Genomic DNA, 17,469 nt, shown 5'->3' on the forward strand with positions numbered 1-17,469 from the left:
GTGTTATAAATATATATTATATTATGGATGTTCATTTAGTACCCCGTCATAAATAAGCTTCCTGAAGTAGCTTATCATTTCGGTACTCCGTTATGGATAAAGATTACCCCCGGCAGAAGATTATCTATATATGGTACAGAAGCAGCTTACAAGCAACTTACAAGTAGCTTACACAACAACTTGTAGTAGCAGCTTGTAGTAGCTTACACAACAGCTTGCAGTAGCAGCTTACACAGCAGCCAGTAGCAGCTTACACAGTAGCTTGCAGTAGCAGCTTACACAGCAGCTTGCAGTAGCAGCTTACACAGCAGTTTCCTTTCTTCTATAAATAGAAGAAATTTCAGTTCATTATGTACATGAATTTGAAGTTGAATAATACATGAATTTGAAGTTGAATAATATATGAATCTCTCTGTATACTTGTCTTCGGTGTATTTACTTTACGTCTTTATTTTATAACAAAGATTTCATTTTTGATATTAGTGGGGACCACACGATTTTGGCTGAAAATTTTGTTTCTTCCGCTCCAAGATCATCACTTAGGCTCTCATACATAATCACCCTAGACTTTAAGACCTTGGACAACAATGGAACACAAGACCTAACCCTAATCAACCCTAGCTGAACCCTAGCGAAAAAGGACCAGCTCCCAGCGCCGCCAGTCCACCTCCCACCAGCCGCCGGCCACACCAACCAAATAACCTAACACCCCCCAGCCGACTCTCACCTCACTCCCCTCACAACCACCTGCGACCAGAATTCACTGCCAAACGACCACCCTTAGATTCGCCGCACACCACTGTAAAAAACAGAGACGCTGCTCCTTTCCCTTCTTCAACCGAACAGACCCAAGAGAACAACCACGCCGGCCACCGCCCAGCTCGCCGGAAAACGAGCTGCAACAGTCGCAACCATCAACAACACACTCTCACGTTGCTCTCACTCCATTAAAAAGTTAAAAATTCCTAAAAGCTGATTTTTAAGTGTAATAAAAGTTAGGTCTATACCGCAAAATTGTATATGCTTTGCCTTTATATATGCTACTCCTCGCACTTTCTTGTCCGTTTGAAAAAGTTGGGTTCTCAAACTTCGATTTTCAGGTTTTCTCCTCTTCCTCCACAACTATGCTCTCTTACGCATTCTTCAATTTGTTCGTTTCTCTTTATTTGACTGCTTCGTGGATGTGTTACTTTTTGCCTGTAGTGAGTTGTGTTTGAATCTGTGCGATAATTTTACAGCTTCTCCTACACGATTTCAGGCTAATTATGAAATTGTGTTTTGCTTTATTCAAGCATTTAGGGTAGAGAAGTAAGAGAGCTTTTTCGATTTTTTCTTCTTCGATATCTTAGGTTTTTTTTTTGGTTTTTTTTTTTCATAGATTTTTTTTGGTCTATCCGAAACAGTCTCTCCACCTTCACAAGGTAGGGGTAATATTGCATACACACTATCCCCAGGGTTTGTTGTTGTTGTTGTTGTTGTTGTTGTTTTTTCAAAGATTTTTGGGCATCTACTCTACTGCATCTTATAACTGAAACCTGTATTACCAATTCAATCTACTTGCCTGATTAAATTAACTAGATTTCCATATTATTGTCTGTTATAACTTGGTGTAGATTAATTGATTGTGGTATTGTTATAATTTAATTTGGCAGTACATTGCTGTCCTAGTTGTAGGGTTCCTAATAAATGTTATGCCGCTTTGTGTATTAACCTTCAGTTTCTTTTGGAGTGATAGCACTTACTAAGTTAAGTAAGTAAATTGTCGAAGAAGATGTAACAAGGAGCAAAAGGCGAAAGGATAAAAATAAGAGAGTAGAATATAGCTGGAAAAGGTTAAAACCTATGTGGAAATTTTCTATTTTGGTGGATGCTGGTACTTTTCATAGATACTAGTAGATATGTACACATTGCAAAGGATGCATTTCTTCGAAGGAGATGGATGTGCAATAGGTATAGTCTATAGATCTCAAGAAGGTCTAAATGAACTATCACCTTAATCCAAATTCAGCTACTAAATGTTGCTCCAAAACTTTGATTAGTCAGTCAGGGTGTTCTTAAATGTCTTTGATCCGTCTCAATTTTCTACAGGTGACAGAAAAGGAAAAAGGCAAAGTTAGACTGAGTTATTGTTTGAATTGCTTGTTTCATACTAAGAAACAAAAATGCTTTTCATTTTATATTAAACAGAAAAGATCATTCTTATTTCTTTTCAATGTTTTTCAAAAAGCATGACTATAATAAAATGCTTGTTAGATATACCAACCATGTCTGTTCCGTGCTTAGCATGTCAAAGATCTCTTCCTTGGAATTTTGATCTGCCAAATTCAGCCTCTACTTCTTACATATGTTCTCTTTTCATGATGTTATTTATTTCACTGTATTCACCTTATTCATTGAGCATCCTATACCCCTATGAGTTTTGTGGTCCTCTAGCCTATACCACAATTGCAAACTGAGAGGTATATGCGCTAGGCTTGGTTTCTGTGTGGTACCAATAAGGGAAGCTGATATCGTACTCTGTACTATCAGAGTGTTCTAACTTAATCTTTTTGATTCTTGTAATGTCACCGAGAAGAAAATATAGATTATATATTAGTTGCAATTATGGTGTGTAGTATCAGCAATCACTTAGTCAGAGTTTAGAGGTCTAGGAGATGGGATGTGACATGTTTATTGCTTATTTTGGTGTATACTGGATTGTGAGAATTGTAAGATTATCTGGTCTAAATGGTTGTGGCTCGATGTAGATGCAACTTGCAGGCCGTGACTGTTGTTTTTGTGGAGGATACTGGGAAAAGGAGATGACTATGAGAGTAAAAGAGTTCCTTGATAGAGTTTCTGTAGTTGGTGGTGAAAGAAAATAGATGAGCGTTGTCCATTCTTTCAGGTCCTCATCTTTTAAGAATCTAGAAACAATTTTGTTTGAGAGGAACATCACAAGTGTAAGAACTAGATTCCTTTTGGTGAAAAGATCTTGGCACACCGATCTTTGTTTTCCTTCTTTAGTCATTCCTTTTACCTTCTGTTTTACGGTGACTAATCGAAGAAAAATAAGATAAAAACACTCAAATGGGTGTCAGCTTTGTCGTATGCTTCATTGTGGTTTACTCTAGGTTAGCAGATTTGCAGAATGGCTGCTCTTAATTTTGAAGATGAATAAAAGAATCTAGTCAAAATGATTAAATTGATTTAAGAGACAGTGTTTTGCATTTCATTTTCCTTTGCTAAATAATCTTTCAATTAATTATCAAATTAAAATTTTTATCTTCTGGTTCAAAACAGTTTCGAGATTACTTTGAATCTTTACTGATGTGAGGTAACTGATCTGAAATTTTATCGTCTCCACTGAAGCTTAGTAGTTTGAGGTGACAAGAGAATGACAAAGAAGCGAGAAGTAGAAGATAGCATGGTGGCTGAAGAGGCAAGCCCAAAACGGCAGAAGGTAATAGAGCGTTCTTCTCCCTCTCTTCCACCAATTGCTTTCGAGAATCCGCTTCTTCCACTTGCATCTTATGATGATGATGATGAAGACGATGAGGACGATGGAAGGAGAGGACACACTTCCGAGCAAGTTATAAATAATGGTGGAAACAAGGAGCAAAATGGCTACTCATCCGACGAGGAAGAGAATGAGGATGATGGTAGAAGCCAAGGGAAGCGAAATCGTGCAATTGAAATTCGGAGGGACTGCCCTTATCTTGATACTGTAAATAGACAGGTAGCCTCTTGATTCAGTTTTTCTGGAACAGATTTATCTATCCTAATTTAGACTGCACAAATTTCTGTACTGAAATTTTACATCTAATGGTCAAATTCTGAACTTTTACATTGCATAGCGAAATTGCGACGACTTTTCATCCTTGTGGTGCTGAAGTTCTGATATGCTTCTCCATTCGTTGCTTTGGTTTTAAAATCTCTCCGTTCTGTTTCTTTAGGGACAATACAATAGCTTGATACTTTTGGGACTCTTGTATAAGTGTCTGATAGTAAATAAAAAAGGGTGTCTTGTAGTAATTGAGTGCCAACCTTTTCTTTTCGTTGGATTTGATGCATTTCTATTGACTGCATCAGTAAAACACATTTGGTTTAGCTCGTGTGTCAAGACTGATGGCTCACTCTATCTCTCTCTTCTTTTTTTCTTCTCTGGTAATATCCCCTTTTATACGTTTTGTCTAATTTTGCAGGTATTGGATTTTGACTTTGAGAAATTTTGCTCGGTCTCTCTCACAAATTTAAATGTGTATGCATGTTTAGTTTGTGGGAAGTATTTCCAAGGAAGGGGGCCTAAATCCCATGCATATACACACAGTCTTGAAGCAGGGCACCATGTGTATATCAATTTACAAACAGAGAAAGTTTATTGTCTTCCTGATGGATATGAAGTCATAGATCCATCGCTTGATGACATTATACACGTGCTGAATCCAAGGTTTGGCGCAACTTACTCTGGATTGCCGCCATTTATTTGTTCGCCTTGCTTTGTGTAGATATATTTCCCCTCTATCTATAAGCTGGTAATCCTTTCTTTGAAAAGATTACTGTGATTCACCATGTTGTTTGCTTGGTATTTATTTGACAGATTTAATGGGGAGCAGGTTGAACAACTCGATAAGAGCCGACAATGGTCCAGAGCACTTGATGGGTCTGATTATCTTCCTGGAACGGTAATAAACTTCTTTATGCTGCATTTATTTTTTTAGTATATAAGTGTTTCAAGTTACTATGTCTCTTTTGGTCTAGATGCTAATCTTTTGGTGCTGGGGCATATGTTAGGTTGGGCTGAATAACATCAAGGAGACTGATTTTGTCAATGTCACGATTCAGTCTTTGATGCGAGTAACTCCCTTGAGAAACTTCTTTCTTATCCCGGAAAATTATCAACACAGTAGATCTCCTCTTGTTCATCGATTTGGAGAGCTCACCCGAAAGATTTGGCATGCACGGAACTTTAAGGGACAGGTGCATACCAGCATCGGTGAATTCCGCTTTGTCTGTTCGTCATGGTCTTCTTATTTTAACTGATGTTTGTGCAGGTGAGTCCGCATGAGTTCTTGCAAGCAGTTATGAAAGCTAGTAAAAAACGTTTTCGGATAGGTGCACAGTCTGACCCTGTTGAATTTATGTCCTGGCTTCTTAATACCCTTCACGCCGAGCTTAGAACTTCCAAAAAAGGCAGTAGCATAATCCACCGGTGCTTTCAGGTTTGCTGCAACAGATAACTGTCTTCAACATTTTCAAATATACTTGTCGATTATTATGGTAATATGTGATACTTTTTGTATAGGGGGAATTGGAGGTTGTGAAAGAGATGCATGGTAGACCTATTGCAGAGAAGAGGGAGAATGGGGATGCCCCGAATAATGGCAATGGGGAAGATGGTCGACATGGATCTCACAATATTTCCATGGAAAGTAGCAGAATGCCTTTCTTAATGCTTGGACTCGATTTGCCACCCCCACCTCTTTTTAAAGATGTCATGGAAAAGAATATTATTCCCCAGGTTTGTTTTTTCAAGTTTAAAATTTTTATTGTGATTATCATTGGAAATCTTTTGCCTTTTTTCTTGTTCTTTTTTTTTTCTCCTCGAGGATTCGTGGAGAATGGTTGTCATCATATTTGACTTTTTTCATCCCCTTTACCTGGCCATTTTGAATGTATTGTTCTAATACGTTATGCGCATACAGAAATGCAAGTGTCTAGATGTCAGCTAGAAAATGTGAGAGTGCGAGTTGTTTTTTGAGAAATATTTTTGCACTTGAAAAAAAGTTCTCCAAATTTGTTTATCGAGTGTTGTAGAGTTTAAATGGATTTTTGAGTGATCTGAGGTGAATGGAATTTTATGTAGATATTCCAAAAACTTGGGCTAACTACAAAGAGTTCCCTTTCTAGTTGGTTAAAGCTCAAGACTTTCTCTGTAGTTTAAATAAGGAGAAGCACCTCTCTTCTAGTTTAGATAGTTCATTCACTTGATATTAGTTACTACTACAATATCAAATGATTTCTGCAAGAACAGCTATTTTATCGACATTATTCTCACGATGCAGTTATCTTCATGCAATAAATCATTGGCCGTTACACAAATGTAGGGTTAACTATAGCCATGTTATCCTGGCCCTATTGTGATCTTTGGTGACTAAATTTTCGTCAGTTAAATATCTTGATAGTTCTGGATGTTGGTCTTGTGTGTTGGGGGAGGGAGGACACACTAAGAAAGAGAAGTGGAGTATGAGAGCAAAGAAATGAAATGAGAAGAGGAGGTAAGGACTGGGAAAACAGAAAATGAAGTGTATGGGAAAAAAGGGAGTAAATCGAAGAAGACTAAGGAAATGATTTCTCCCTCTCATCTCCTACCAAGGGAATAGCAGTTGACAAAAAATATTCAGGGCATCATACAATTTTTGTTTAATGCCCTTCACTTAGTCTTTGTCAACAAGGAGGTATTTGTCATTCTTTGAGTTGGAAGTGGGATCTCTAGAATTTTATTAACTAGAGGGGAATATGCTTGTTGGTGATACAGTTTGATAATTACGGTGTAGATGCCTATTTGCACACATTCATGATCTATTTCTGCTCCCTTTTGGTGGTTGTTTTCTCATCTTTTTAGCTTCGCAAAGTAGATAAGAGGCTACTCATCCATCAATTTCTATTCATTGTGTCTAACAAGTTCTTCAAACTTAATGAAACACCTGCTTTTGAACTTTGTCTAATATGGGTCACGAAATTTGGGAACTTTAATCTTTTGAGTGTTGACCTCATTATCTGAATCCTTTTACCGTATGATGCATCTCAAGTTTGTACTTAATTGATATTTGTAAATGCAGGTACCATTATTCAACATACTTAAGAAGTTTGACGGTGAGACTGTGACTGAAGTTGTAAGGCCTCGTATAGCGAGGATGAGATACCGTGTAACAAAATTGCCGCAGTATCTAATTCTCCACATGCGAAGGTTTACAAAGAACAATTTCTTTATGGAAAAAAATCCGACGCTTGGTGAGTACTCATATTGATATTATCCTTGAATTGAATGAAACTACCAAAACATCTAACTCATAGTGAATGTTGAAGCCTTGTCAATATTACAGCTTTGTCAGTAATATCCCCTCCTCCAATGGACTTAAAAGCCTCGTCGGTACTCTAGCTAGCTCGCCAGTACCCCTTCTCCCACATAGCTTCCCCCACCCAAAAGAAGGAAATTTGGTAATAGGGAAACAATAATTCCAGAAGTAAAGGAAGAAGAAGACTGCCTGAGTTGCCTATCAGATAATGTCATAGGAATATACTAGTCCATTTTTGTGAAATATCTTTGGTTTTTCACTCATACTGTCAAATTCTCATCCCTCAAATTGGTATCTTTGGTTCGACATGGTATCAAGCTGTTCTATTCAAGCCCTGGTTCTGCTACCCATCTAGCATATACTAGACCTTACTGTAGATTAGTATGTCGCTTAGTCTCTTTTACACTTTGAATATTAGTAAATAGTAAATACTTCTTCTGAGGGGTGGGTGGCAGGGAGGAGCAAGGGGTTTAAAGTTCTAGGTTTTGTTAGTTTGAAGCTTTGGTTTATATTGCTTGTTAGAATTGTTCTTTCTGATTCCAAATTCTCCACATACGGGCGTTTAAGGAGGGGGATGGGGACACGCGGGATGAGGGGTTTAGCGTTCTAGGTTTACTTTCTGCTGGATCAGTGGTGTGTAATTTCTTTTTCCTGATCAAAATGTCTTTTTGTTCTGCTTGTTAGAGAGTCCACTTGCACTACGTCCTCCACACAGGAGAAGGCAGCTAGGGAGCAGGGAGAGAGCGGTAGGGAGGAGGAAAGAAACAAAAAACTAGATAATTCAAAAGAGTTCTAAACCTCGAGTATTTACAGTTAGACTTTGGAACTGCACTGTTAGGCTTCTATCTCATAACTTATGACGCTTGATGCATCTTTTTTCAGTTAACTTCCCGGTGAAGAATCTAGAGCTCAAGGATTATATTCCGCTGCAAGCACCAAAGGAGAATGAGAAGCTTCGCTCAAAGTTTGATTTGATTGCTAATATTGTTCATGATGGTAAGCCAGGTGAAGGGTCCTACAGGGTGTTTGTCCAACGAAAATCAGAAGAACTTTGGTTAGTTACACAGCTCATACCAATAAGTTTGATATCTTTCTAGTTTGATGTTCTAAACTTCCCCCTCCACAAATGGAAAAGAAAAGAGGGAACAGTTGATTTTATTACTTGATAACCTAATGCTTTTAATTGACGCAGGTATGAGATGCAAGACCTACATGTTTCTGAAACTCTTCCCCAAATGGTTGCACTTTCTGAGGCTTATATGCAGATATATGAGCAGCATCAGCAGTGATGAAACTGACAAGTAACATTGGAAACACAAACCATTTCCTTTTCTTCTCTTCCTTTTGAAATACGAAATTCGACTATTAGATCACTGATGAAGAGTATTACTGCACCTGTTGAGGGATAGTGAATGTGCGGTTTACTTGTTCGTTGCTATCGGTAAATCTCTGCCGGTTTTATATTGTCCAGGCTTACCATTACTATTTCATGCAGTTCTGTGAAGTCCAGCTGTGGAAGTGTCCACTTCTTTCTTTCTTTTCAGATGGGTTTGTTATATGGTTGGTTCTTGAATTCAGAAGAAGATGCCTTTATCTTCATCTTCTGGACGTAGTAATAGTAGCTAAGAAATGAGTGGCATCCATTGGACAATTAAACTTATGTTATTTTGAATTCAACTGGATTAAATTATTACCAAATTAAGTAAAATCTCATGTGAAAAGGATTTACAACCTTATTTTACCCTTTGACTGGATTTCTCGAGTACCTTGGACACTTGCTCATCTAACTTCCCAGCATAATATTAACCCGTGTGTGGTAAGCACTAAGCATACTTGCCTTAGGAATAGTAAGTTGGACTTGGGCCTCACCACGATGTGTTTTACAAATGCGAGTCCGGCATCAGGAGTTCTTCACACTAATATACGTCCTATGGTACAAAATATATTCTTTTTAGCAAGGAAAGAAAATTCACATGGTATGAAAGTGACGGACCAAAAAAGAGGAAAATTGTTGTGGTGGTTAGTCAAAACTCAAAATCAAGGTGGTTAGGTGATTTCTATCTGTCTTGATTCAGCCACCATTTGAATTATCTGCTGCAAATCTTTTCAACGTTGAAAGTTGAAAGGCACACATGTTCCTCTTTCATCTTTTTCATTAAGAGTCAAGTGGCCCTTTTGGATCTAATTGAAAAGCTTGGAACGATTAACATTTTCTCTTTATTATTGATTGAATATAAACAAACTGCTGATTTATAGCTTGTTTGGCCAAGCTTCTTTTTGGCCAAAAGTGCTTTTTTTTGGCCAAAAGCACTTTTGGCCAAAAATTGAGGTGTTTGGCCAAGCTTTTGGAGGAAAAAAAGTGCTTTTGAGGAGAAGCAAAAGCAGTTTTGGAGAAGCAAAAAAAAGTAGCTTCTCTCCAAAAGCACTTTTTTGAGAAACACTTTTGAGAAAAATATACTTAGAAGCAGTTTTTTAAAGCTCGGCCAAATACTAATTGCTATTCAGAAGTGTTTTTCAAACTAATTAGTCAAACACAAACTGCTTTTTACCAAAAGTACTTTTGAGAAAAGTACTTTTGAAAAAATGCACTTCTCAAAATAAGCTGATTTTTGCAGCTTGGCCAAACGGGCTATTAGACAAGTCTTGCAATGTCATATTCTTTTCAAGATGTTGTAAATTGTTACTTTTTCGTCATAGTTGTTCAGAGTGATGATGATAGCATATGTGAACAAGTGCGAACACTTGGCTCATTGACTATGTCCTATTTATCTTTTGTTTTTCTGGTTTTTATTATGTAATTATAAATCTGATTTCCTGACAAGTCATAAATTTTTTATTTTAAAAAAGAGGTAATTTTTATGTTGATTTGAAGAAAAGGATTGCCACCTATGAAGTGTTGTACTTGTACATCGATTATTAATATGTTATTGTCATCACAAGTTTTCCATCAATGGAATTCACACAGATTCTTGTAAAATACTCTGACATTGGGAAAAAATTATCGGGTAGTTTATTGGGACCAAAATTTTCAGTCGTCTGTTTACAATATTTTCTACCATGCAGTTATATGCCATGAACACTTCCTTGATTACTATGCAAAATATATTTTATTCATAATTTTTGTCTTTTTAGGGTAATAGAAATATTGATTATACTCCATAGTGTGAAAATTCTAGTATTATTTTCCCATATTGTATATGCAGTCCATCTCAAGATTCAATATTTTCTGCTAACAGAAGTAGACCTAGAAAAAAAAGGGCTTGAAATCAAAGGTCGAATGTTGTCATCTTTGGTCACTTTATTCTTCACTTCTGCCCTTCCTTCTCTTCTGTTCTTTTTAATAACTGATCCAGAAATACTACAAAAAAAGTTTTATTATTCCTTACAAAAATTAGAAAAAATATTATACTGTTCTTCGCTATATTCTTTTGGTTCCATGGGGATTTGTCAAAATAACTGACATAGGCTCTCAACTATCAAATTGACTGATTAAGCAAGATCTAACCTGTGGCGATTTTTGCTAGTTTATGAGATAATTCCACATCCTTGAAGTTCTCTCTATTATGCACCTTATTTTAAAGGTTGCACTAAAACAGTATTCACTATATCAAAGGAAAAACATTCCATACACAAATCTAGAAAGCAGAAGTTATACGTGAAATAATTTTTACTACTCATGACTTAATAACTAGTCAGCTTCACTCTTTCTTAAACCCCCCCCCCCAACCCCCTCCCCCCCCCCAAAAAAAAAAGAAACTTCAAATGAATAAAAGAATTCAGTTCCGCCCTTACTACTCCAAGAAACAAAATTTTCTTAATAGGTGTCTAAAACCTTAAACAACAAATAACAAGTTTAGAAGAGAGTAATATATGTACTAGTTCATCTTTACCCTTATATATATATTCTACCGAAAATATATAGTTTCGAAACTTTTTTCTTTTTTCACTTGTGAAATCATTGTTAAATTCATGTCTCTTTTGCTTTTTTGTTCATGTTATGGGATCATTAGCAGTGGCGGATAAAGGCTAAGATACAGGTTTTTCGGAACCTAGTAGCTTTGTCTGGTATATGTATTTAAAAAAATTAAATGTTTATAAATATTTAAATGTAAACTGAGTTATTAATTTGAGATCGCTATAAAGAACCTAATAAATTTTAAATTATGAATCCATCTCTGATTATTAGTATCTCATATACGTGGGAATGGAAATATAAAGAGAATTTTTTTAATGTCTCGAATGAAAGTGAAGTGGAGGAGTACCCCAGGATGCTTCACAAAGTTGAACAATAGACTCTGACTAATTTCCTTGACTAGATATGAACAAGGATTGGACTTGAAAGTATTAAACAACAAATTCCAAGCATCAGGTTACGGTGAATTGTGACCTTTGACCGCTCCAATCTTGCATTTATTTTTATATTTTACTTTTTTTCTTGGTTCCATTTAATTTATTAATAATTTTATTTTTATCATAATATAGAATTAAATTAGTACTTGTGCAGATAATTAAATTATGCTTCTTTTGTTTAGTGCAATATTCTTCAATAATCTGCGTAATTGAGGAAGAAGCAAGAGCTGTGCATCACAAAGTAAATGATATAATCAATTAAATTTTCCAAAAAGTAGTACTTAATTAAATCTTTGTTTTCAAGCATGATTCCTCTTCTGTGCTATTTCCTAGAAGCAACATGACCCTTGAATGCTACCCAAGAAATGAAGACAGAAAAATAAACAACTTTAAGATAAGAGAAGGAGTAGGGAGCACCCAAAATTGACTTGTATTCCAAATAAAATAAAAAGGGCAGATTGGTGCACAACGCATTCCACGCTCACGTATGATTGTGGGAAAGGCTACATCACAAAAGGTGTGATGTCGACAGACTAATTTAATGCAAGCATTAGTGGCTGCTTCCAGAACTCGAACCGTAACCTATAAATCACACGAAGATAATTTTATTGTTGCTCCAAAACTTTCCTTCACCTGAATTTCAAATGCACGCCCACCTCCCCCACCCCACCCCCCTTGTTTTTTTTGAATGGTCAAATTCATTATGTCTATTCTTGGTTGAGAAGTAAGGAATAGGCCAACCAAAATGTTTATTTTCACCACATGCACATCCTTTAAATATAACCGTGGAAGTTCATACATAGGTGCTCCAATTTTCAGTATATTATGTTGGAATTTTTCGCGTGTTGGAATCCAGCATAATATGCTGGAAGTTCATACACATGTGCACCGATCTCCAGTATATTATGTTGGACCGATCCCTGTTGCAGCAAAATAGTGGGTATTTTTCAATAACTTTGCAAACGCTGACTATTTTTGAATAACCGATCCGAAAACTGGCTAGCCCGTGCTATTTTTACTTTTTTTCCCTCTTAATATCGAACCTAACCAAACTTAACCATATGCCAGGGTTTCAAATTCATTGGACCTTTGAATTTGCCCTGTTTGATTTGACATCTTCATTTATCTCTGGTTTTTTTCCTTTATCTTTTTCCTAGATGATCGAAAGAGAATTTCCAGTCACTTTTTTTTACTAGAGAATGGGTCGTACTACTGCACACGTGTTAACGATTTTTGCTTAAAGCTCACCTAATTACTTTCACATTCCCCCCTCAAGTTTTTTGTCCTCTTCTAGTGTATATTTGACTCATTCTGATTGAAACAAAATTCTACGTGGTTTACTTTATCAAATGAACCCGATAATTAAATATAGAGAGATTACATGGGGAAAAAATACAGCAAGAGAATTCTTTGTCGTCTCAATATATAATCGTTTACTTTAAACTACTCAAGTAACTCGGAAATGTGGAAATAATTACAACATTCTCGGATCAAAGGGAGTATAAAAATCAGTTAGATTCAAACCAGGGGTGGAGCCATGGTGGTGGAAGGGGTTCATCGTCTGAAAATTACAATGTAATTGCAAGGTTAAATTTATTTTTTATGAATATCTAGTAGATGTTGAATTTCATTGGCTTCTTTTTGTATTTTTTTTTTTATATTTTGAATGCATTTGTGCTATTCACATTTTTAATGAATTTCAACTTTTGTCACACGGATGATGGGCCAGGTTTCTTGTTAGGAAAAATTACGCGTCACGTCAAAAATTTATACTGTATTTATCATTTGTAGCTATATTTTCAGTAAATTTATCATTTGTAGCTAAATTTGAATTTATAGCAATTCCATGAAATAAAAGATTAGTTGTTTTGAACTGAAACAAGAGAGCAGCAACTAGTTAGAGTGCACGCTTAGTCAGCAGAGGTCTTGAGTTCTATAATGACCCGGCCGGTCGTTTTGAGCTCTAGTGCGTCGTTCGGCAGTTTGAGGCCACGAGCAGCTTCATCTCAGGTATTATGACTTGTACGCGTGGTCGGAATAGAATCCCGGGAAGTTCGAAGTTGATTTGAAGAGAAAATTCTTGTTTCGAAAGCTTTAAGTTGGAAGAATTGACTAAGATCGGATTTTTGAGTAAACGGCCTTGAAATTGGGATTTGAAGGTTCCAGCATGTTCATATGATGATTTTCGACTTGGCGTATGTCCGGATCGGGTTTTGGATGACTCGAGAGCGTTTCGGCGCCTATTGTGGAAGTTAGCATTTTGGAAGAATCTCATAAGTTTGGGTTGAAGTGCATTTCAGTGTTACCGATGTCCGTTGGGATTCCGAGACTGGGAATAGCTCTGTATGGTGATTGTCGTATTGGGAGTGCGATCGAAAGTGGATTTAAAGGTCCGTAGGTCTTTTTGGAGTCATTTGGCGAAAGTTAAAAATTTGAAGGTTTTTGAGAAAGTTTGACCGGAAGTAGACTTTTTGATATCGAGGTCGGATTCCGATTCCGGAAGTTGAAGTAGGTCTGTAATGTCGAATATGACTTGTGTGCAAAATTTGAGGTCAATTGCACGTGATTTGATAGGTTTCGGTATTCAAAGTTGAAGTTTGAGGTTCTAAAGTTCATTAAGCTTGGATTGGAGGGCGATTCATGGTTTAAGCGTTGTTTGATGTGATTTGAGACCTTGAGAAGGTCCGCATTATGTTTTGGGATTGGTTGGTATGTTTGGACGGGGTTTCGAGGGCCTCCGGGGATTCCGGATGGTTAACGGATCAATTTTAGAAATTTGAGCAAAACAGCTGCCTTCTGGTGTAACCGCACCTGCGAGGCTTGGGCCGCAGGTGCGGAGCCGCAGAAGCGGCCAAGGCGGACGCAGATGCGGTGTTGGCTAGAAGTGAAGAGACCGCATATGCGGTTATATAGCCACAGAAGCGGTACCGCTCCTGTGGTAGGTGAGGCGCAGAAGCAGAAGGGGCAGCCTGGGGAAGGACCGCATATGCAGTAGAGGTGCCGAACCTGCGGAATCGCAGAAGCGGTCAAGTGAGTGCTGGAGGGAGTAAGGTTCTTTAAATCGGGGTTTTGGTTCATTTCAACCCCATTTCTTCCATGAGAACCGATTTTGGAGCAACTTTGAGGTGCCATTTTCACCACCAAGCATGAGGTAAGTGGTTCATACTAATTTTGAGTTAAATACACGATTGTATATGGATTTGAACATGGAAATTAGTAGAAAATTTGGGATTTTGAGGAAAACCTAGAAAATTGATGTTTTTGACCACGATTTTGGACATGAAATTGAGAGCAAATTATATATTTGAGTTCGTGAGGTTGTGGGCAAACTTTATCTTCAAAAAATTTCGGAATCCGGGCATGTGGGCCCGAGGGCGATTTTGTCAATTTTTCGAGCGGACTTGGGAATTTATATAAATTGAATTGTTATAAGTATTAAGGTATATTTTTATTGGTTTCCCATTATTTGGCTAGTTTTGGGAGCGTTGGCTTCGAGTTGAGTCGTTGGAAGGGCTTGGAAGCCGGTTATGGAACTTCGGAGCGAGGTAAATCTCCTTTCTAACATTGTAAGAGGTAATTGTTCCCATAGGTGAATTAATTGGATATGTGCTTCTATTTGTGGGTGCTACGTACGCACGGGGTGACGAGAGTCCGTGCGTAACTACTATTATGCTTAAGTCCGGGTAGTCTAGGACCCAAAATCATGCTTTACTTGTAATACTTGAAACCTTGTTATCAATTTAAAATGCTTAAAGCATATCGAACTTTGTAAATAAACTTCTAAAAGGATAGAAACCATTTTCTTAACTTTAAAAAGAGAAATTTACCCTTTCTTGAATAATTGCTCCTTGATGAATTCTTGAATGACTGCTTGAATGTGTTTATCTATTGTGGAATAGGCCGAACGCCTCGGTAGATTAAATAGATGCATATATGGTTCGCGCCATCGACCCTCTGGCAGTGCACAATTTAAATATTTGTTGGATCTGGCCGTACGACCTCGGCATGATTTGCGCATGCTTGTATTGCTTGACTTGCAAATTTTATAAATGATGATATTGCTTTCTTGGATTGAGGTAAATGAATAAATGATAAAAATAAATTTGAAAATTTCCTATTAATAAAAGAATTGTTTACTGCTTCATGATATTGAGTTACATCTGTTTTATATAAATCCTCGATTTACTATATTATTGATATATTATTATTGGACCACTAGTAAGTGTCGAAGTCGACCTCTCGTCTCTACTTCTTCGAGATTAGACGGGATACTTACTGAGTACACGTTATTTTTGTACTCATGCTACACTTGCTGTGCATTTTGTTCCACAGGCACATGTACCTCTAGTGGCCAAATGAGCGTAATAGCATGGATGATACAGAGACTTAGGTGAACTGCATCTCTCGAGGCGACCTGCAACCAGCATAGTCTCTTTCAGTGTATTGTATTTGCTTTCTGTCCAAATTTGTATTCTAGACAGTTATTGTACTTCATTTGATTTCCTAGTGATTGCTCATGCACTTGTGACACCGGGTTCTGGGATGATTATGGGATTAGTCAATATTAAGTTTGTTAAAGACTTCATTTTTATTTCAGTGAATTTCATTATTTATGGTTTAATGTATAAAAGAAACAATTTCAATAAATACTAAAATGGGAATTTAATTAACTTCATGGTGTTGGCTTGTCTGACAGTGGTGTCTGGCGCCATCACGACCCTTAGTGGATTTTGGGTCGTGACAATATGGTATCAGAGCCTTAGGTTCCCTTAGGTCCCTCGAGTCATGAGCAAGTGTAGTAGAGTTTCGCGGATCGGTACAGAGACGTCTGTACTTCTCTTCGAGAGGCTACAGGGATGTTAGGAGCACTTCCCTTCTTGATTCCTCAAGGTGTGATTTTAATCCCTTTGAGACTTATGCCTTCATTTTCTTTCTGTTCAATCTTATGCAACGCGAACCGCTGGTCATGAATCCGCGAGTGAGTAGTTGTAATGGTACTATGAATGTCGTGTGGGATATTTCTCCCTGCGTGGTTGTTTGAGCTTTTGTCGTTGCCTTGCGGAAGGATATTCTGTCGTTTCAGCTCAGTAGCTGTACTTCTGAGAGCTTCGGGGTTATGCACAAGTTGCTAATGCTTATGAACGGTTATCGCGTAGTATTGATGAGAGGGTGGAAGGCTTGCCTATGTGTAGGGGTTGTGAATGACTTGAGAGGAGGTTTACTAAGTGTATGATTCAGAGATCCAGTATCTTATTTTCGGCGGAGGAAAGGCAATCGAACTATGAATGATCAGGCTTGGGTTGATAGGGTAATGAGACTTGGTGTTTTCAAGTGTGGTGGAATTTTCATCTACGACGTGGTGTTGTCGTCCTTGATTGAATATATTAAGTTCGCCGGTGTTATGATCTTCTACAATTCGCCTTTGGAGTAGGATATTGTGAGCTAGTATTGAAGAAACGGCTGTCAGAGATCGCGGTGTGCGGTGGTTCAGGGTTAAATCAGTGTTTCCAATGTCAACGGCTCGGGAAAGATGATCTTCAGAAAGGTTTAAAGTAGTAGCGATCTGTTGGTGCGAGTGCTACAGAAATAGATATTGATTTAAGGTAATAACTGGGCGGCAAAGGACGAGGAAGGACATATGGGAAGTGTCTTGTGGTGATAAAACTCCTGGAAGGCCAAGTGTGGGGGGTAGGAGTTGAGTAGTTGCTTAAAGGAGTGAGTTTGACAAAAGTGGGAGAGTGGCTGCAACTAAACTAAAGGCTTTGGAACATAGTATACACCTAGAACTGGTGATGCAGAGTAGTATATAGGTGTAGTGATAGGATAACTACACACCTTAAGGAAGTTTGGAATGAACTGGGAATGATAGTGGACGGTGATTGGGTCTACGGGCTTAATTAGAATTACTGGCTATTATACAGCGGGAGGTTAGATGCAACAGAAAGGGAGTTTCTTGGTGCGAAGAAGGATTTAATATAACTTTAAATTGGAAGATATTATCGCACATTTAGTTGATGTTCATAAGAAGTGAACAGACTAGTTCAGTTGGTGAATGAGCACG

The 17,469-nt window shown here is 37.6% G+C and overlaps 1 protein-coding gene across 4 annotated transcripts; it reads left to right on the top strand.

The window, feature by feature from the left end:
- Window positions 1–534: 534 nt before the first annotated feature.
- On the top strand, window positions 535–8,769 carry LOC109208334 (U4/U6.U5 tri-snRNP-associated protein 2-like). Of its 4 annotated transcripts, none has more exons than XM_019371434.1 (10): window positions 535–1,100; window positions 3,352–3,718; window positions 4,185–4,429; window positions 4,580–4,664; window positions 4,774–4,959; window positions 5,034–5,201; window positions 5,285–5,500; window positions 6,822–6,993; window positions 7,941–8,112; window positions 8,251–8,769. In XM_019371434.1, exons 2-10 carry the CDS (start codon window positions 3,377–3,379, stop codon window positions 8,345–8,347), a joined length of 1,683 nt encoding a protein of 560 aa, XP_019226979.1. In that variant the 5' UTR covers window positions 535–1,100; window positions 3,352–3,376; the 3' UTR covers window positions 8,348–8,769. The 4 variants fall into 4 exon arrangements, with proteins under 4 accessions (XP_019226979.1, XP_019226980.1, XP_019226982.1 ...); XM_019371435.1 differs by having other exon boundaries at window positions 3,357–3,718; XM_019371437.1 differs by having other exon boundaries at window positions 3,360–3,718.
- The last annotated feature ends 8,700 nt before the right edge of the window (window positions 8,770–17,469 follow it).

The sequence above is a fragment of the Nicotiana attenuata genome, unplaced genomic scaffold, assembly GCF_001879085.1.
Source record: "Nicotiana attenuata strain UT unplaced genomic scaffold, NIATTr2, whole genome shotgun sequence".
Lineage (NCBI taxonomy): Eukaryota > Viridiplantae > Streptophyta > Magnoliopsida > Solanales > Solanaceae > Nicotiana > Nicotiana attenuata.

Excerpts from the sequence above, each read along its gene's own strand:
- LOC109208334 (XM_019371434.1), top strand. The coding sequence starts at position 3,377 with ATGACAAAGAAGCGAGAAGTAGAAGATAGCATGGTGGCTGAAGAGGCA. Across the intron at positions 4,665-4,773 it reads CTGATTATCTTCCTGGAACG|GTTGGGCTGAATAACATCAA; the intron begins GTAATAAACTTC and ends GGCATATGTTAG. Across the intron at positions 8,113-8,250 it reads CGAAAATCAGAAGAACTTTG|GTATGAGATGCAAGACCTAC; the intron begins GTTAGTTACACA and ends TAATTGACGCAG.